Source organism: Fusarium proliferatum (genome assembly GCF_900067095.1).
Source record: "Fusarium proliferatum ET1 genome assembly, contig: FPRO_scaffold010, whole genome shotgun sequence".
In the NCBI taxonomy this organism is placed as follows: Eukaryota; Fungi; Ascomycota; class Sordariomycetes; order Hypocreales; family Nectriaceae; genus Fusarium; species Fusarium proliferatum.
The window spans coordinates 264,465-284,931 of NW_022194799.1; the positions used below are offsets into that span (position 1 = coordinate 264,465).

The window sequence follows — 20,467 nt, forward strand, 5'->3', positions numbered from 1 at the left end:
TTTCCTATTTCCACTGGAGCGCCTGTAAATCATGACATTGAGGGCCTGAAAAGGGTTCTAAGTTCTGTCTGCCGGAATAGTCTCTTGGCCACAAGTCTCAACTGCGAATAACACATCTAACTCACAACTTAGACATTATATTAAGGTGTTTGATCAATTTCTACGGCACAAGGCTGATAAGAGGAACTGAATGAGGTTCTCCGAGATATAATTGCCGCTTTTTGGTAACTTCGACAGCCAACAATGCGTACTTGCCAGACTCACCTCATTGCTAATCCGATATTTCAAGGGTGCAGAGAAGTCACTCAAATATGCATTATGTACTCTCTCTCAAGCGCTCAGCGTAAATATTGTATCATCCGTAACAATTAGCAGATGACATGGACTTCAACAGTCAGTCAGCCTTATGTATAAGGATCTACCTTGAGTCACTTACAGGGGTACCAGTGTGAGCCTATCAGCTCCACCATTATTCTTGGGGGCCTCAAAAATCAGGTGGTGGCTGTGCCTCTAAGACATGCAGATTCCCCTCTTCCTCCGCCTTTTCGCTCGACATCTCGCTTCAAATTGATCATTTTGTACCAAATTCTACGACTCCATCACGCCCTAACCTTCTAGTAACGTGTGCAAGAAACCTCTGTTCATATCATTGAACAGCGCTCCGGCGCAAAGAGCCTACACGTTCTTAGTGCTCGGTCCTCCCTGGCATCATGGCTCATCAGCCTCAGAAACGACGCTTGACCCTGAGGTCTGCTTCAGACCATAGAGAGCACAAGTCGCAAAAGACATCTCGTGCTTCGTATGAACAATATACGATCGCCTGGATCTGTGCACTACCAAAGGAATTGACTGCAGCTCGAGCTGTGCTGGATAATGTCCACGAACCGTTGCCCAAGCAGAAAAACGACACCAATTCGTACATACTTGGCAGCATAGGGTGCCACAATATCGCTATCGCGTGTTTGCCAACTAATGAGTATGGAACAAACAATGCGGTAAACGTGTTGACTAATCTTACCCGCACGTTTACATCGATTTATCTTAGTCTCATGGTCGGGATTGGAGGCGGGGTCCCGGGTGAAGACTTTGACATTCGTTTAGGTGATATTGTTGTTGGTACCCGCGTGGTGCAGCACGATCTCGGCAAGATAACCGAAGGAGGCCAAATTCAACATACTGCAGTCCCGAGGACTTTGGCTCATTCGATTGGCAAAGCTTTATCGATTCTACAAGCGGAGCATCAACCGCTTAGCAGCCGGATTCCCCTCATATTAGAAGAAAGGTTCAGAGAGTATCCAGCCTACGCCCGACCAACTACAGCAGATCGTCTCTTCTCTTCCGCATATCGACATAACTCTCGGGCACCAACCTGCGACAAATGCAGCCCTTCTGCACTGGTACGGAGAAGCGAGCGGAGTACAGATAATCCATACATCTATTATGGTACTATCGCCTCAGGCAATCAAGTTATGAGAAGCTCGACAGTTCGCGATAAGGTCGCCCAGGAATTGAAGGCCATTTGCTTCGAAATGGAAGCAGCTGGCCTGAACGATATTTGTCCCTCTCTATCGGTGCGGGGAATATGCGATTATTCTGACTCTCATAAGAGCAAGGAGTGGCAAGAATATGCCGCTGCCACCGCTGCCGCATATGCAAGGGAATTTGTCGAAAAGCTTCCTCCTACAGAAGTAATCACTGCAAGCACACCGGAGAGTGTTGGGCAGCAGGATCAGTGGCTTCAGGACGAAAAGTACAACGAATGTTTGCGGGATCTGCGCGAGACTGATCCTCGTGATGATAAGAGTCGTATCGAACAAACAAAAGACGGGCTATTTGAAGATGCATACCGCTGGATTCTCGAGAATGACAAATTCCAAGAATGGTATAACGCTTCACGGAGCCAGCTTTTCTGGATCAAAGGTGACCCTGGCAAGGGAAAAACAATGTTACTATGTGGACTCATCAATGAGCTTAAGGAAAAACACATCAGTCTCTTATCCTACTTCTTTTGCCAAGCTACTGAAGCACGGTTAAGTAACGCGACAGCCGTGCTCCGTGGTCTTATCTACCTTCTTGTTCTTCAGCGACCTCCGCTTGTCACATACATCGAGGAGAAGTATGCTCATGCAGGAAAGCAGCTCTTTGAGGATGGGAATGCATGGCAAGCTCTATCCAAGATCTTCACGGCAATGCTTGAGGACCCACTACTAGATGGCGTACTCCTGATTGTTGATGCTCTTGATGAGTGTATCACGGACCAAGAGAAGCTTCTTGAATTGATAATCAGGTCTAGCACTGTCAAGTGGATCGTGACTAGCCGCAACTGGCCGGAAATCGAACAGGTGCTGGATCGTTCCACGCAGAAAGTCAGACTGCATCTTGAGTTAAATCAAGATTCAGTTTCCAAGGCCGTTGAGGCATTCATCGAATGGAAGGTGGAGGCGTTGTCTAAAAAAAAGAAATACGATGCGAAACTCAAAAGCGACGTCAAGAGCTATTTAGTTGAGAATGCTGATGGCACGTTCCTATGGGTCGCTTTGGTTTGTCAAGAGCTTGCAGATGGCAAGGTGCTTCGCAAATGCCACACCCGCGAGAGGCTGGAGGCATTACCAAAGGGGCTTGACCCCCTGTACGGAAGAATGATGGAATATATCTCATCTTTACCAGATGCTGAGCTATGTAGAGAGATACTGGCTCTTGCTTCTGTGGTGTATCGACCCGTTACGTTGGCTGAGTTGGAAACTCTTCTGGGGTCCGAGTACGAGGATGAAGATGGCGACCTCCAAGAAGTCATTAGATGCTGTGGTTCTTTCTTAACACTTCGGGGAGATGCTATCTATTTCCTACATCAGTCGGCCAAAGACTTCTTGGTCAAAAAGGCGTTAGACCAGATTTCACCTTCAGGTCTTTCGTATCAACATGAACTGATCTTCGAGAGGTCATTGCAGACACTATCAGAGACTCTGAGACGTGATATCTGCAGACTCGGCCATCCAGGGTTTGCCATTGATGACATCTCACCAGATGACCTTGGGCCACTGTATCCCATTCGATACTCTTGTGTCTATTGGGTAGATCATCTCCACGACTCTGAGCCCAACAGGCTCAACAGTAAACTGCAAAGCGGCAGTGATATCTACGTATTTATACAAAAGAAGTATTTATACTGGCTAGAAGCTCTCAGTCTCTTGAGCAGCACAGTAGAGGGGTTAAAGGCAATATATAAGCTCGAAGATCTAGCTACTGTGAGTTGTTCAAAGCATATCTTGGAGGTAATCTAACAATCATACCCAGAGATTCAGCGCGCCAGACCCACTGAAAAATTTGCTTCAAGATGCACGCCGTTTTTTCCTCACTCATAAGAGTTCGATCGCGATTGCCCCCTTGCAAGCCTATGTCTCAGCACTAGTCTTTAGTCCAGAATGCAGCCTCATTCGAGAGCTATTTCAGCATGAAGAGCCGGACTGGATAGCTCTAAAGCCAAGAATGGATAAGAATTGGGATAATTGCCTACAAACCCTTGAGGGTCATGGTCGTCCAGTAAATTCAGTGGCCGTCTCACCGGACAACCAGCTTCTTGCATCGGGCGGAGCTGATGAGACGGTCAAGATATGGGATATAACAACAGGTGTATGTCTACATACTCTTGAAGGTCATGATGATGCAGTCTGTTCTGTCAACTTCCTACCAGATGGGCAAAGCCTCGTATCGGCTTCAAACATTATCAAGATATGGGACACAAAAACAGGATTATGTCTAAAGACTATGGAGGGCCATGATCAACTTGTGAATTCGATGGTTTCATCTCTAGATGGCCAGTATCTTGCATCGGGATCTTTTGATCTGACAATAAAGATCTGGAGTCCAAAAACGGGAGAATATCTAAGGACTCTTGATGGTCACTCTGGTCAGGTTACTTCAGTAGCCTTCTCTCCAAATAACCAGCATCTTGTATCAGCATCCGCTGATTGTACGGTCAAGATCTGGGATATTAAATCGTTCTCATGTCTACAGACGCTACAGGCTCACGAGGGTAGGATATACTCAGTGGCCTTCTCGCCAGATAGTAAGCGTCTTTCGTCAGTGTCCATGGATAGAACGATCAAAATCTGGGACGTGGCCACAGGCTCCAGTCTGCCAATACTGGATATCTCCTCGGGATTCGGGACCGCAATAGCTTTCTCAGCGAATGGTAAACTTCTCGCTTTAGGTGGGCCTGGGCCATTGAAACTCTTAGATGCGGAAACCGGAACAGTCCTGCAGACTTTGAAGGGCTGTGATGGTCCGGTAGAGTCTGTAGCCTTCACGACTGATGGTAAGTATCTTATATCAGGCTCTGAGGATGGATTAGTCAGGATCTGGGCTGTATCGATCGATGCATGCCCGTTTATAGCTGAAGGCCATGATGATGGCTTGTACTCTATTGCAATTTCGGCAAATGGCTTGCGAGTTGCATCAGGATCCCTTGATACTACTGTAAAGGTATGGGATACCAAAACAGGAACATGCCTATATACACTTAAAGGCCATTGCGGGGCGGTAAGCTTTGTGGCCTTTTCTGTGGATAGCAAGCGCTTAGCCTCATGTTCATATGATTCGACTATTAAAGTCTGGGATACTATGGCTGCTACATGCCTTTATACACTTCAGGATGATGAGGCGGTATCTTCAGTGGCCTTCTCAGCAGATGGACAATATCTCGTATCAGGTGGAAAAGGGTCCAAGATGTGGGATGCAGTAACGGGGAAATGCTTACATGAATTTGAGCATAATGATCATGCGGTCTCAGTGGCTCTCTCCGCCGACAGTCAGTATCTCGCAACTGGCTTAGATGACGGGATAATTCGGATCTGGAAGATCCGAGAATACAACTTCAGAATGCTACAGGGACATACTCAGTCGATATCATCAGTAGCCTTCTCGGTGGGTTCACAGTATCTTGCATCTGGCTCTTATGATGGCGACGTTGGAATCTGGGATTTAGAACATTACACATGTCTGCTAATGATCGAGGTCAACAAAGACCTCCATCACCTATCTTTCGATTCACGGACAAACTCTCGACTCTACACGGACATTGGTATTCTGAATCTGAACTTTGACGTACCAAAGCCAACGCCCGAGGTTAGCGTCAATTCAATTGGGGTAACTGCCTTCCCAGGTTCTGATCGGTCCCGTCACTATATCCATATCGATGGGGACTGGATTATGAGATATGGGGAGAACGTACTTCGGCTCCCTTTAAATTATCGACCCCACTTATCGGCCATCGTTAAATCATCTATGGCTATCTGCTATGAATCAGGTCGCGTACTACTAATGAGGTTTTCTGAAGATAGAGATAATTGGTCGTGTAAATTGCCCAACTGAGCTTAGATGATGCTCAACTAAGGTACTTTAAGATTGAACTTCCCGACTTGTTTTTGATACCGAAGACACTGTTAGGGACTTAGAATACTGCTCGTAAGAGGTTAGATATCCTAGGTTCAGTTTGCAATGCATAATGTCCAGATTGTGAGCTAGATGTGTTATTTGCAGCTGAGACTTGTGGCTGAGAGCATAAATCAGCAGAGTGAATTTAGCATATAGAGATTTCACGTCTTTCAATCAGTTTAAATGACTGCAGAAGCTTATATTTATAGGCGCTACTCAATTGTATGTCATTGTGTTGTATAACTATAGTATAAGATGAAGATGACGATAGGACAAAAGATCATGATGAAAGGGAGCAAGCTCGATATTGAACTTCACGCGACCTTTTTCATCTACTTGGGCTCCATCGTGCGATATTGACAGAGGCTCTTCAAAATCTGGGGCTTCTAGGTAGTTGCTAGTAGCACTATGCTCAGGAAGCCAGAGTTTTGGTTTCGGAAGCCATGTCTCTGGAGGCTGATAACAACTTGACCCGTACAAGGCCATGAACTCATCCTCGGTATGGTCTAGTGAAATATCGTATTGAAAATCCTCAAAGGCCGCTGTGCGGAACCAACTTCCACACATACGATGTTTAGCTTTCTTCTCGGTGTTCCAAAGACTCTTATTAAAAGTTGAAGGTGAGAGATCCCTCAGACTCTTTGTTGAGGTCGCAATGTTTGAGGGTGATCCATATTGGTCGATGTGTCTAGCCGCGGTATCTTCGCCCAGCTGTACCTTCTCAGATGCGCCGTCATGATCGAGCATGCTGAAGCTATCAATTCGAGGATTCATAGCTTTTCGTAGGGATAGGTGTATGAAAAGAGTAAAAATGGCCAGCAACACGAGAAGGGAAAACTGACCCCACGCGCGATATCTGAGAAACAGCTGAATAAGATAAGCTTGCACTAAATAAAGCCCCAATAGTATATGCATTATTGCTCGAGGGTAAAACCGTCCAGTCGTATCCAGAGTTTCGGTATCATATATATGAACCAAGGTATACTTATAAACGAAGTATACAAATCCGAGACCTATCAGTGCGAAGACAAGGAGGAGCGGTGCAATGCAAGCATAGCTAATGGCTGCGGAAGGTTAGTGATATGTGATATCTTTGTTGCGTGAGATACTTGCCGATAACCCCAACAGTTGTCATGACTGGATAAACACTGCCCCAATGGACTACATTGAGTTCAAAAGCCCTCTCGTAAGTCTTTCGAGGTGTCCCGGGACGCTTGCTTCGGGTCATGTTGAGAAATAGTTGCCATAGCTGAATGAGCTCAGTGGCACCAGCCGATAGGCACCGAACCAAGATATATGACATATACAGGATAGAAGCCTTGGGCACCTGTTGATTTAAGTAAGGGATGTTGCTGAAAAACCCAACAGGCGTAGGTCGGATCATTGGGCCTAGAAAGATTTGTAGTGTTTGGAAGATGAAGTATCTTTTGTGAACGAAGTGTTCGATAGCGGTTAGAGTAGGGACCCCTGCGAGCTTGGCACATACTCTCATGAGAGATGGGACAAATTCGAGTAAGGCCCACATGAGGAGGGCTCGTCCCAAGCCAGATATGGCATTGACCGCTAGTTGAGGAAGCTCTGAAACGCCAGGCACTCTGCCTACCATTGGTGAAGATGTCACGAACTCTACAAAGGCAATTGGCATGATCCAGACGACAACACATCCACCGATCAAAACCGTCACCACGAATTCTCGTAGAAGACGCTCCCACCATTTCATTCTAAGACAGCTCCAGACAATTTCACCAGGTTTGACTCCAATGACTTGTCGGCACATTTGAAATGGTTGATGCTGGTGAATTGATTGAAATGCGGCCTGGGCATTAGCAAAAGAGTCGAATTCGATGAATGCTGCATTCATATGCTTTCCTTTGCCAGCTTGGTATTCCTGGCGTAATTTGTCAATTTGTTGGTTGAGGATGTGCAAATCCGATCGAGTAGACTTGATCTTTCCGACTGCAGGGCTGGGCGGCTCAGAAGCAAAGGTGGAACGTTCGTTGATTGAGATTTGCACTTCGTTAGACTGAATATCGACGTCTTTCATTGTTGGAGCTGTCTTTTGGAAAAGTTTAACCTTCTCCACATCAGGCTCATTAGATCGTGCTCGTCTCATCCAGTTGAAATTGGGGAAACTGAACAGTAGTCGAGCTGGTCTTCCGCGGTTGTTTTCATTGATCTGGGCAACTTCTTCGTCTTGTAATTGCTGCGCTCTTTTCTCCCTTTTCTTGACTAGTTTTTTCAATCGCCGTGAGGCTCGAGGTATCCAACATTGAACGAACGAATGGCCAAACAGCTTTTGGAATACTTTTTCATTCAGACATTGTTCAGGAATGGAGCTTATAAGGATAGTTCTGGATGTTTTTCGCTCGTAGTAGCCTGATTGTGAGAGGTAGGAATGCCGTAAGTTGATGTAGTAAAGGTGTTCCCGCCATAGGATATATAGGACAAAGACTGGGATCTAGCGTTAGTCAAACCTGTCAGGCTAGATATGATAAGAAACTCGCCAGTAAATACCCAGGATATGACGACATGAGCAAAGAGATGATCGGGGTTCTCCAAATTCATTATGGTCAAAGAATTAAGAAGTGGTAAGTCTGAGCCTGTCGCGTGTATTGGAAGTATGATTGGCCAAGTGAGGACAATGCCAACGAAGCAGATAAGACATAGAACTCTTAGATATCGCAGAAACAGAAACCCATCTAGAGAGCATTTCGCAAGAACGTAGGAGTCTGGGGCACGGAAGGAGGAGATCCAGCCACTTGGTAGTGCAAAAGTAGAAGACCTATTATAGTAAGAATAAATTCCTCGGGGTTTCCAGGGGGTTCCTTACGTATATAATGGATTGATGCTCTTTGGGGAGTATATTCTCGGTAGGCGTCGACGAAGAATAAAAAATAAAATTAAACACAATATCGTGTAGATAATTGTAGGGCCAGCAGCTATGAGCAGAGGGCCAACAGGGCTCCTTAGCAACGCGGGGAGGGAAGACCTCAGCGTGCCCCCTTGAGCTCCGTCTGTCACTCCCTCTCTGGCTTCTCCTACCCGAACATCGCTGCCCTCAGAACGAAGCTATTATATCGTCAGTACTGAATTTAAATCTGTTACTCCTTGAGCCGACTTACTTCAAACATTCTGCTAGCTGTGCCGAAAGTTTTGTCTTGAACAATGAAAACTAAGCCAGTTTCATAAAGAACGTGGCGAAGAAAATTATGATATAAAGAGAAAAGCTTTCTGTCATTGTCCGTCCTCGTATTTTCGGCCCTGATTACACCTGCCAAGCCAGTGTCAGCTTAATCCTGGTGTTCCAGTGGTCAGATCATTGCAAGGAGATTTGACCCCCGCATAGCTGAAAGCTGCATCGGCTGTCAGCACAGCCGCAGATCGACGAGCCAGTCAAAACTTGAAAGTGCCTCAATGATGCAATCGAAGCGAGGATCTCGGGTGATCTTCGGTGACACATCGTGTTCAGTGAAACAGTGTCGCAGATGCCTGGGCAACTGCAACAGGGCGTTCTCCCCGAAGACAAGATTATCACAAGGCTCGTATATTATCTCAGTTTACCATTTAACACTGGCTGGGGTAATCCTTGGCTCATCAGGCGAAATGTAGTAGGTGACGCTCCATTTTAATGCGTCATTTTGCAAGTTCTGGTCAATAGAGCGATTAGAGTGAGGATGGCTGCGATGTTTCACAAAGGTATATAATGTTCTACAAGGCTATTGATTCAAAGGGTATGTCCGTTCCTCACTAAGAAAGTGATCCGATCACTATTTTGTCCACTCTGTCCAGAGGCATTGGAGGGTCATACACTTCGATGCAGATAAGAACAAAGTCTATTCCTATATTGACTAATGCAATCATCTGGCATTCATGTTTGTCTTTTTTATCCTCATATCCCTATCTTCAGAGTAGCGCGAGGGCCTGATGAAAATGATGGCAATCACAACAGTTCAGTTGGTTCTTACATATAAGTCTTTCAATAGCTCAAGCTTGCACGAAAGTGAGCAACAATTGTTTTTCCGGATTCCGCTTCCAATCACCATCAGGAACTCTGCACAGATTCCGTCCTAGGCATCAGCCCGCCGCTTCTACATCCACCCCCGCAAGTCGCAACCATGACTACGCAAGATTCTGAGACCGTCGATACCACAGCCTCATCTTCCATCTGGGGCGACTTCGTAGACTCAGACGGTGAATGTGACGTTGAAGATACATGCGAACCCCTCGACCGATATGAAGAAGGACTTTACCTTCCTATTTGCATCGGTGAGGTTATCGCAGACAGATATCGAATCGAGCACAAGCTAGGCTATGGCGGATTCTCGACTGTCTGGATGGCCCACGATATGGATCGAGGGAAAGATGTCGCCCTCAAAATCATGACAGCGAACTTCGGGGGTGAGCGAGAATTTCTTATGCAGAATGAGATTATCAATTGTGTGTCGGACACCTCACGTCTACTGATATACCAAGACGCATTCTTGTTACCCGGCGCAGGGAGAAATCCCCATCGAGTCCTTGTTTTCCCTCTCAAGGGCCCCAATCTGAGAGAGATTACGCCCGGGAGACTTCTACAATTATGCGCAGGTCAGCTGCTAAACAGCTACTCCAAGCACTTAAAGCACTGCATGACGGTGGAATGGTACATCGAGGTTGGTCCCATCTCCTCAACGCTAATATCCGCGGAAACTGACCATTCTCGACAGACCTCAACAGCGCCAATGTGATGTTTGGTCTTTCCTCGTTCGAGCCTGGTGCAGATATATCCACCAAGTATCAGATTCTTGGTCGCCCTCAGAAAATGGAATTTCCCACGGACCAAGAGATGTGGAAGAAGGGTCAATTGGTGGCACCAATGTCTCCAAAGGACAGCTTTGTTGTTCAAGATACCATAACTCTGGGAGACTTTGGTCTGACTATCCGATCTGGCACTGAAGTAGACTTCAAGCTCCAGGGAACTATCGGATACCGCGCGCCTGAGCTAATGCACGGTATAAACCCGACTTTTGCTTCTGATATGTGGAGCTACACGTGTGTCTTCGCTGAGCTCTACCTGAAGTGGCCTCTCTTCGGTCATGGATTTTTCGGTGGTGGACTTCGCTTCATAGTTGGACTGCTCATTAGAGTGTTGGGCCCTATGCCCTTGTCTTGGAAAGGCTTGTACGAAGGTGGTGGAGAACTAGATGACAGCTGGTACGATCAAAGCAGAGTTCCGGAGCCTGGAATGTCTTTGGAGTCGCGGATAACGCAATCTAGGGATACCGTTGAGCCTGCGGAGCAACAGCTCGTGCTCTCGATATTGCGACGAGGCTTTTCTTATCTGCCTGAGGAACGGCTGAGTGCAGGAGAACTTCTGGAGGACGCATCATTCAAGGCGCTTATGGAGATGTACGGACTTTAAAAAACGCAAGCAGTAATAGGATGTTCATCGTTTGTTCCTATTCCAAGCTCATCCCAGATTGATTTATGCAAGCCAGATCAATGACTCGCTGCTCCTCGGCCATCGTCGCGACGGGTTTTGCGAACTGCCGAGAACGGCGCCGGGTGAACCCGCACAAGCTTATCTATAAATAGCGACACCCAAAAATTGGGTCGGAGGACGGAGAATTTGCAAACGTCTCAAAGCTTGGCTTGAGCCAAGAAAACCGAAGGTTTGGAACACAAAACTGGCATGCATTCAGCCTCATAAAAATTACCATGTTTGCCTACAAGCGACAAAATTATTGCCAGGAGCATGCTTGAACGAATGTCTCTCGTAGGGGAATATGCATGAAACGATCATCTGGCATAAACCTGCTAGTAGTGACATGGAGGGGCTCCTGATATGTGGCCATTTAAAAGTACCTTGCTAACTGGCTCTAACAATCTGTGTCCCACCAAATTTCTGCAAACTACCCTGTGCTGAGCATTTGCAACGTAATCATTCTTGCAACCATACTTTAAGTAACAATCAGGCTATAAGGTTAATTATGACTTTGACTTTCCAAGCGAGCTCGATACGAGGACGGCGATTTGTAGTCCTAATCTGGCATGTTCTCCATGTTCGACATCACAGTGAGAAATTCCAGTGTACTCGCGATGTTACGATTGTGGAGTGGATGAAACTTTATGCTCGCAGAGAGAAACCGGAACAAACGCACCGAGGCGATATACAGTAAACGACTGGAACCATATGGTTCATGTTCTATCGATATAGGCCTGATGGTATTATCACCGATGCATAAATGAGAAGACACCGTTGACGTTCCAGACGATGGTTTGACGATTACGTTGAATGGTGACATTTTATCGTAGAGCACCTGAGATCTAATAGCTGCATCTATAAAATAATACTCCACGTTACACTGTTCCTCGCCTAGCCTTCGCCTACAAACTCTCCTCTTCGGTTGAACGCAAGGGACTTGAGGCCCAAGTTCTAGAACCTTTATTGATCCAATACCAGAACAACATCCAACTGCCGATCACTACCAAACAAAAATCAGCGATATGAGACAGATTTAACTTTAGCATTGCGTGACCAAAAAGCAAAAAACCTAAACTCTTGTTAAAACAGACCACAAGTCGGCGCCGTTAATGTCCGTGAATCCGCTGGCTTGAATTCCCTGTTAGTTCCGTGCATAAGTGAAAACCTTCTTGTCTCCCCCTCCCATCAACACGGCTCAACCATCCTTGCACAATACAACCCCTGAATTGCTTCTGCCGGGTGGTATTCGATCTGAGTGGTCAGCTTCCTCCGCGGTTACCGGGACGTTCCATTTATCGCAATCCGTATTCCGGATCATCCCATGAGACGTGAGATGCATGTCGCTTAGGGTGTACGAGATCGATTGGTTCTGAAGCGAAGGAGTCGAGATTTGCGTGCTAACTTGATCAATGCTCTTGACCGAGGACTTTGTTTTCTCTTAGTCAGGGTTAACATGTGCCGAATCCACAGCGCTGAATGCTTAATTTTGTTTGACGGGCCTTTTATATACAGCTTCTAGAAGTGAACTAGACGACTCCATAGATTAGCAATGGAATGGTAAGCTTGGACAGAATGTCACTACTGTGGGATAAGATTGACACTGACAGGTCTGCTATTCCCTGCTAGGCAGCCGCGTCGGCCGCGGAAAAAAATACAAGGGTGCCAAATCTACAGGGCTGTTATGTTAGTAATAAAGTTTAAGCAGTGTAAACTCTGATTACAGGAGGTAGCATATTAATTCGAGCCCAATATATTTCTCTGGGGAAACTCGTCTCGGTTAAACGCGTGAAACACAACCGACACTCGTAATAAAGCATATATACAATGCATTACAGATATTCTTCCCCAAAAATTGATGAGAGAAGAGAAAAGGTGTTGTAATGGCCCCTGTAGCTTACATGGTTCGATGAATGGAGGATGCCGAAACGCGGCTGACCTCCCTGGTACGCGGTCACGAAAGGGGCAAAGGATCGGCAGTTGAGGTCGAGACTTTTGAAGAGCGCTTGATTGGTTTCCGGACCCCAGATCGACATAATCCGCCGCACGGCTGTTGATCCCGACCCCCACCCAGCGAAGGATTTACCCATCTTGGCTCAGTGATCCCACCCAAAGTCCGAAAAATCATGAGATAGCGCAAGGATGGGCCCTGAAGTGAGAGAAAGCCTCAACGGCTTAGAGCAAAGTAAATCTCCGGGTCTGGTGCACTGAGGGAACTTTAATGCAGGGGTTATATCAAAGGATGAGATCCTTTGAGCAGCCAGCCAACACTGTTGCGTGTTCTGGAATTGACCTGTAAGTTTAACGTGGCATGAACAAAGAGGACTCGGTGGTTTCTTATCGAGTCCTAATATGCCCGCTTGAGATAAGTTGTCTCCCGAAACACATGTCTTATACGCAGGGTCGGGGAAAAAACAAGGGAGTGCATGGTCCCAGTCGCATCATTGCGTTAATTAGATATCAGTGAGAAGCTTTATCACCCTAATCCACCCCGTTCCTCAAGCGCTTGTGGCTTTGTTTTCATGTGTTTGATCTGTAATTCATCAATTCCTCACAAATCGTCGAGATGCTTTTGCCTCGTGAACATGAGACGCCATTTAACAAAGCGCCTGTTATCCGGGCGCTGTCGATGATTCTCATGATTGTCACCATGTTCTCGGTGTTTATTCGTGTTCTTACACGGATTGCTACGATGAGGAGATTGCGATGGTCGAGTCTGTTCAAGTCGGATGATATTCTGATCTTTGTGTCGATGGTGAGCAATTAAGCTTTGATCGCTGATGATCTTGACACTGACATTTTAGATCTTTGTTATTGCTCAATCGGCGGTCGTTTATTCACAAGGTGCGAATGGGATGGGGAAGCTTGATGTGTCTTCTGGGCAAACAGCATTGATACTGAAGGTGAGTTGAGCAGGAAATGTTTGCAACTGGTCTGACGGTATCAGGACCAACTCGTATCCGACATTCTCTTTTATCTCGCACTGGCCTTCTCGAAGATCTCAGCCACGACGACCGTTGCAAATATGTCACCGCTGTCTCACAAGCGCATACTGCCGATCCAAATCATCATTGTAGGCTGGGCCGTTTCTGCGATATTTGTACGGGCATTCGCATGCTCATTACCATCATCTTGGGACTACATCAACGGTTCATGCGTCGATCTGGTGGCATTCTGGGCATACGTCGATGCTGTCAACGTTATTACCGATCTTCTCATCACCGGTGTCACCATCGAGATCCTCGTACACTTGCAGATGCCAATTGGCACAAAAGCAATGGTGGTTGGCGTTTTCGGCTCACGCATTCTGTAAGTCATCTACGCCACGCATACACAAACTAACAAAATCTCAGGATGATCCCTCCCGCTGTGTCTCACATCTACTTCTTCAAACAAGCCCTCGACTCATCCACGCCGATCTTCACTATGTGGAAGCCCACCATCATCGTACAAGTGACCCAGTGCATCGGTATCACCACCACCTGCATCCCCTTCTGGTGGCGCTTCCTCAAGAGTCTCGAGTCAGGCCAGATGGGCGCAGGGGACATATTCGGCGCCCTCAGCAAAAGCAACAATAGCAAAAGCGGCGGGACGACCAGAGGGACGGGGAACAAGTCTAGGTCCAACCACACGCTGACGTCGGGGTCGCAGGCTTTCGAGCTGACGAGCAGGCAGGGGGATGTGAAAAAGTTTGCGCATATTGTGACGGATCATGGCAAGGGAGGAGGTTCGTGGGATGCAGCGCGGCAGAATAGCCAGGTGGCCCTTGTTGATCCTGCTGCTGGGGTTGCTCACTGACCACTCGGATCTTAATTGCGGTAGGTACCGGTATATTTCTCTTTAGCAATGATAATGCTGCCGTTGGGCGCGGGCCGAACCCTTGTAAATAAAGTGGGATGAGTTAAATGGTGTGGCGCAATGCATGTCCCTAGCGTACCTGGTGAAGATAACAAGGGTCAAAGACCTCAGTCCACTCTTGTTCGTAGTTTCATCCTACGATATGCATGTCTCATGCAAGTTGGGAATGCCTCCCCTACTCGGCTGTAGCGCCAACAGGTGGTTCTCCTCAAGTTCCACCTGTACCGTTACCACGAGCGATAATACCGCCAGGGATAGGATATGCAAGTTCGCCGAACTGTTTGTCATATCTGACAGGCATGGGAGGGTTGTATTTAGCTTTTTTGCTGCAGACGGCGTTCCTTTTTAAACTTTCCCCAACTCCCCTCCCCCCATCTTGAGGGTCATTTATTTGCAGCGCAGACTGCAGACATTCTTTTTTATCAATTCTGACCCCATTTTGACGACGATCAACATGGCTACTCAGTACGAATTCAACGATATGCCTGCTGCGAAACATCCCCGATCGACGGTCGAAGATGCTTCGGTGTCGAGTGATCAGGATCACATGGACAATGCGCAATTGGCGAAGCTTGGAAAGAAATCAGTCCTCAAGGTATGCAACACCAATTGATCCTGCCGAAACCCAGTTGACACAATGTAGAGAAACTTTGGAGGATGGACAATTCTAGGCTTCAGCTGCGCCGTCCTCGTCACCTGGGAGGGAACCCTCATGAACTTCGCTCCCGGTCTCAGCAACGGTGGCAGCGCGGGTCTCATCTACGGCTACATCTTCGTCTGGATCGGTGTCCTCAGCTCCTTCGCGTGTCTCTGCGAACTCGTATCGATCGCCCCGATGGCTGCTGGCCAGTACCACTGGGTCGCCATGCTTGCGCCACCACGATACGCGAAATATCTTAGCTACATTACCGGCTGGATGAACTTGGCTGGGTGGCAGGGAACGTCTGCTGCTGCAGGTTTCCTCACAGCTACTATGATTCAGGGTCTGGTTATCTTTACGACGCCGTCTTATGAGGCGCATACGTGGCATGGTAGTTTGATGATCTGGGCTTGTGTCCTGGTCGCTATCATTATCAACACTGTTGTCAGTGCATTGCTTCCGATTTTGGAGGGGATGATCTTGATTCTGCATCTCATTGGCTTCTTTGCTATTCTCATCACTCTTCTTGTCTTTCGCGACAATGATAATGGCACTGAAGTGTTTACTGAGTGGCGCAACTCGGGCAACTGGCCCACTCAAGGTCTTTCATGGTTTGTTGGACTGTTGGGCTGTGTCTTTTCATTCACGGGTAAGTCTCGATCTCACATGAATTGCTACACTCAACTAACGCGCACCAGGTGTCGACTGCTCCTTTCATGTAAGGACAATTTCTCTCAATTGATGTCAATGTTACTAACCGTTTCGTAGATGTGTGAAGAAGTCAGGAACCCATCGCTGATCGTCCCCCGCTCCATCATGGGTAGTATCACCATCAACGGTCTTCTCGGCTTTGGCATGGTCATTGCTATGCTTTATTCCGCAACCGACATCGACGCAGCCATTGAGACGCCAACTGGATACCCTTTCATGGAGATCTTTTACCAAGCCACTGGATCAAAGGGCGGAACCGCCGGAATGGTGTCACTCATCATCGTCATGACCCTTTCTGCTACCGTTGGTGTCATTGCTTCGACATCGCGTATGCTCTGGGCCTTTGCACGTGATAATGCTTTGCCTTTCTCACCTATACTCTCAAGGGTATGTCTAATACTCTCGCTTGGGTAATATTTTCTAACAAACCTCAGGTCGAGAGCCGCACCAACATGCCCGTTTGGTCCATCACCACCACCTGTGTTATCTCATGCATCATCGGTCTCATCAATCTCGGCTCTTCAGTCGTCTACAACGCCATCGTCTCAGTCGCCATATCAGGCCTCTACGCATCATACTTCATGCCCGCCATCCTTCTTCTCTACCGTCGCTGCGATAAAAACTACCAGATCCGAAACATTCACGGCGACGGACAAATTCTCGAATGGGGTCCTTGGCATCTCAAGGGAATGTTTGGCATCATCAACAACACCTTTGCTTGCATGTTCATCACCATCGTCTGGTTCTTCAGCTTGTGGCCTCCTCAAACTCCTGTCGATGCTAAGAGCATGAACTACGCTTCTCTGATGACTGGCGGAATTGGTGTATTGGCTACCATTTACTATTTCCTTCGTGCCAACAAGGTCTACGTAGGACCCAAGAAGGAGATTTAAATAGACACAATATGCGTGGAGCCTAACAATTGCTCCGAATCTATCATTATCTAATAGCTCTATAGCAAAAGTTTGTCTAGACTGAGATTATAACATACATCATTTCCAAGGCATGATGGTCAGTTCGGGCCATAACTTGATCCAGCGCTGAACTTTCTTGTGGTATGTCTCTTCTGTCATGATCAACTGGTTCGGGCGCACCGTGAGTCTGAACATGTCCGAGAACCCCCATGGCGCAAAGATATCCCATTCACCATCCTCTCTCAATCGAACGCCGATAAGCGCAGTGTTTGTCCCCCAAGTAGTCATAGATGCTTCGCTGGATCGATGTTGAGGGCACGGCTTGCCAAACTTCTTCTCGTACCAGAGATGCACGCGTGCTTGATTGCGGATCTCAACTTCAGTTGGAATATCCGCAAAGATCTTCTTTCCCGCCTGGATAACCGCATCTTCAGCCTCCCAGGATAGATCTGAGTCGTCAAAGTAGATCAAGTCGTAGTCGTCAATTCCAAGTTCTGGGTCGCGGTTGGTAACGACGTTCCAGACGGTTTGCGTGAGTGCACCCGCGGCGAGATACCAATTGGGGAGCTTCATTTCAGCCGCGCGCGATAAAACGGTCATGAGTGTTTTGTTGCATTCTATTGCTTGACGAAAGCGAGCGGTTTGCTCATTGATTGGAAGGAGAGCGGCGTCCATTTTGTGAGTAGAGTTGACGTTTGAGGGTTTGAGAAGGATGAAAAGTTCACGCTTGATCACGGCTCAAACACAAGACAATTGCACGTGACATGCATCATCCTGCATCGCGATTAGGCAGCAAACTGGGACTGAGATGAAGTGTTCAGAAAGTAATACCAAGGTCAAATTATAATATTTATATCTAATGCGATCTATACGGAGTCTCTAGCTTAAGGAAGGCTGACTAACAGGTCACGAAGCTTCGGGTACTTGGGTGAGCCCATTCCCGAGACCGGATCCCATCCCTTGGCCGCCTTGAACCCCGCCGTGTCGCAGCCAGGATTGGAGCCTTGGGTGATCTATCAACATTAGTAAAATGCTCATTCTTTAGTAAAGATGCACCTACATCAGTAAAGACTTCAGGATGCTGATATAAAATCTGGTTCAGGAACCCAATTGGTTTCTTCCCCGCCAGCAATCGCTCATCGTTGATTCTGTTAATCATGGCAGCGAACATTGGTGTAGCAGCGCTTGTTCCTCCACTAATCGTAGTCTTGCCGTCTTGGAGGAAAGTGACATTTGCTCCCAGAAGCGCAACATCAGGAATGGCGCGCCCAGAGATGTTGTACGTTCCCTTGGGGTAGTGAGGGTTGTTAGCGGCCAGATAGTTAGCGACAGCCTTGCGCTGGTAAGCTGGCTGGGCGTTCATATTACTAAAGCCACCTAGAATATGTCAGTGAAACCCTTTGCATTTATGAGGATACTTACCTCCAGAGTAAAAGTTATGCTTGGGATCGAAGACGGCCACTTCGTTGGTTCTACTGCCTGTGAAGTTGACCTGTGTCGCCCCAACTGCTGTAACGTAGGGACAAGATCCAGGAAAGAGACTGTTGAAAGCTGACTTGTTTGCATCGTAAGGGTTCACAGTGCATTGCGTTGCACCTTGAACACCACGATCTCCCGAAGCTACAAGAACGCTGACACCACTGAGAGCCAACTTCATCCACTCGTGACATTGTCGCTGGATATAGCGCCGAGACAGAGTTTGCTCATCAATCGCGAAAGAGATCGAAACAACGTTAGTAACCTGGTACTTGCCGCACATAGCGGGTCCTTGGAAGCCACCAAAGACAGGGAACGTGGGATCAAAATCAGGATCATCACCGCCATCATACTTGCAGTAGCTTGCATCGACAGCGTCGAGGAAGTCATTTGCAAGACCCCCCTTGTTGTTGTAAGGGGTTTGGAACATTGTAACGGTCTGAGGGTAAACAATGGGATATGACATTTCGATGTCGAGTAACTCTTCGCCTTCGATGGGCACACCTTCTGCCTCGGCGCCGTTGATGCTCTTGACCTTGGGTTTTGTTCCTTTGGGAATGAAGGGAGCGTGCTTTGCCCAAAACTGGTTGAGATCAGCTGGTTGGTAGGGATCGCCGTATCCGAACAGACCCATGGAGTTATTCTTCGCGGCCTTGGTTCCAAGAGGAATGCCATAGAGCTCTGATGTCGCCAGTTAGTAATGAGCGGTGGACGTTTGCTCTTGACTTACTTCGGATACAAGCCGGGGTCCAGCTTTCGCTACAGTTGCGCAGATCATCTGCAACTGGGAGTTTGTATGGCGGTGGCAGAGTATCTAGAACAGGCTTGACTGCACGGCTACGCTTGGTCTTGCCAGTCTTTTTAGATTGAGTCAAAGCAATGAACTCAACATCGTCCTCAATTGCAGATGGAACTGCGTGGTCGGTAGGTTCGAGGCGAAGTTCACCAGTCGCATCGTTGTGCATAACATGGACGCCAGCTCCGAGCATCTTTCCGAGCTTCTTGACGGGAGCAGAGAACTCTAGAACAGCAGCTGCCTTCCTAAGATGCACAGAAGACAAGTCGATTCCTGCATCTTCGAGCCATTGCAGGACCTTTTTCTGTGAACTGTCGCTCGGTTTGAAGAATTCTTGCTGAAACATTGTGAGGATGAGAGTAACTGAGAGAAGATTGAACAAGAACGTACGACTTCCCTTAGCTCAAGATAGTGCCCAAACTTCTCTGAACTAGGATCCGAGATATCCATCAACAAAGCTTCAGCTTCCGCAAGCTTAGGCTGATGAAACGCGACAGCAGCGCGAACCACTTCGTCTCCCGGCACGGCTTTCCATTGCGATTGAGGAAGCGCATTGACGATCTGCGCGCTCAGAATCGCGACGAATGCCGCGTAGCAATGCATTATAAGGTGAACTCGCAGCAACACAACGATTGGCCTCTGTAAGTCGAGAAGTCTTGGCAGGTTGAGAATCATGAAAGCAAAAGGGGAAACATTTTGTAGTTGGGTGAAATCGGCTAGAACGGTCGGGCCCAGTTCCTGGTTTCAAAACCTCGTATTTGAGCCGGAACTAATTTTAGATGGTTCTCGTGATCGTAAAAAGCATAGCGTTGATGATAACAGACTAGTTAACCTATAGTGGCCGCAAATGGAAAGATCAGTAGCCTTTTCTCTGCCACGGCCTCGTATTTCTACACGATCCTCACTTAAGTCGAGGTCAATGCGGAAGTCTTTTCGAACCGGGTATATCGCAATCCTTTACGGTTTTGATTAACAATTTATTTAATAGTTCAAGAAGAAAGAGACTAGAAAGTTAGTGAAGTCTTCTTAAGTTCAATTACCGACAGTTTAGAATAAACTCCTCTTGAATTTGATTATTATAGTATGAGTAATTGACCGAGGTAAAATGTCCACTATCGATGATAGTAAAGATGGACTGCTGAGTATGGGCATTGCGTGTGTATGACACGGCGGCAAAT

General features: G+C 47.2%; 8 protein-coding genes across 8 annotated transcripts; 4 read left to right on the forward strand and 4 right to left on the reverse strand.

The window, feature by feature from the left end:
* Positions 1–710: 710 nt before the first annotated feature.
* On the forward strand, positions 711–5,370 carry FPRO_11502 (uncharacterized protein; the record flags this gene model as incomplete). Its single annotated transcript, XM_031220985.1, has 2 exons — positions 711–3,245; positions 3,295–5,370. 2 exons carry the CDS (start codon positions 711–713, stop codon positions 5,368–5,370), a joined length of 4,611 nt encoding a protein of 1,536 aa, XP_031086589.1.
* Positions 5,371–5,676: 306 nt separating this feature from the next.
* On the reverse strand, positions 5,677–6,180 carry FPRO_11503 (uncharacterized protein; the record flags this gene model as incomplete). Its single annotated transcript, XM_031220986.1, has 1 exon — positions 5,677–6,180. One exon carries the CDS (start codon positions 6,178–6,180, stop codon positions 5,677–5,679), a length of 504 nt encoding a protein of 167 aa, XP_031086590.1.
* Positions 6,181–6,490: 310 nt separating this feature from the next.
* Positions 6,491–7,477, reverse strand: FPRO_11504 (uncharacterized protein; the record flags this gene model as incomplete). The annotated part of the gene is made up of 1 exon (XM_031220987.1): positions 6,491–7,477. The coding sequence occupies one exon, from the start codon at positions 7,475–7,477 to the stop codon at positions 6,491–6,493; it is 987 nt and encodes a 328-aa protein (XP_031086591.1).
* Positions 7,478–9,548: 2,071 nt separating this feature from the next.
* On the forward strand, positions 9,549–10,834 carry FPRO_11505 (uncharacterized protein; the record flags this gene model as incomplete). Its single annotated transcript, XM_031220988.1, has 2 exons — positions 9,549–10,089; positions 10,140–10,834. The coding sequence occupies 2 exons, from the start codon at positions 9,549–9,551 to the stop codon at positions 10,832–10,834; spliced, it is 1,236 nt and encodes a 411-aa protein (XP_031086592.1).
* Positions 10,835–13,460: 2,626 nt separating this feature from the next.
* FPRO_11506 (uncharacterized protein) lies at positions 13,461–14,692 on the forward strand (the record flags this gene model as incomplete). The annotated part of the gene is made up of 4 exons (XM_031220989.1): positions 13,461–13,649; positions 13,699–13,797; positions 13,842–14,203; positions 14,248–14,692. 4 exons carry the CDS (start codon positions 13,461–13,463, stop codon positions 14,690–14,692), a joined length of 1,095 nt encoding a protein of 364 aa, XP_031086593.1.
* A 514-nt stretch (positions 14,693–15,206) lies between these two features.
* On the forward strand, positions 15,207–16,996 carry FPRO_11507 (uncharacterized protein; the record flags this gene model as incomplete). The annotated part of the gene is made up of 5 exons (XM_031220990.1): positions 15,207–15,347; positions 15,396–16,041; positions 16,091–16,110; positions 16,161–16,490; positions 16,538–16,996. 5 exons carry the CDS (start codon positions 15,207–15,209, stop codon positions 16,994–16,996), a joined length of 1,596 nt encoding a protein of 531 aa, XP_031086594.1.
* A 99-nt stretch (positions 16,997–17,095) lies between these two features.
* Positions 17,096–17,692, reverse strand: FPRO_11508 (uncharacterized protein; the record flags this gene model as incomplete). Its single annotated transcript, XM_031220991.1, has 1 exon — positions 17,096–17,692. The coding sequence occupies one exon, from the start codon at positions 17,690–17,692 to the stop codon at positions 17,096–17,098; it is 597 nt and encodes a 198-aa protein (XP_031086595.1).
* Positions 17,693–17,901: 209 nt separating this feature from the next.
* On the reverse strand, positions 17,902–19,892 carry FPRO_11509 (uncharacterized protein; the record flags this gene model as incomplete). Its single annotated transcript, XM_031220993.1, has 5 exons — positions 17,902–18,030; positions 18,078–18,394; positions 18,440–19,174; positions 19,224–19,626; positions 19,680–19,892. 5 exons carry the CDS (start codon positions 19,890–19,892, stop codon positions 17,902–17,904), a joined length of 1,797 nt encoding a protein of 598 aa, XP_031086596.1.
* Between the last annotated feature and the right edge of the window lie 575 nt (positions 19,893–20,467).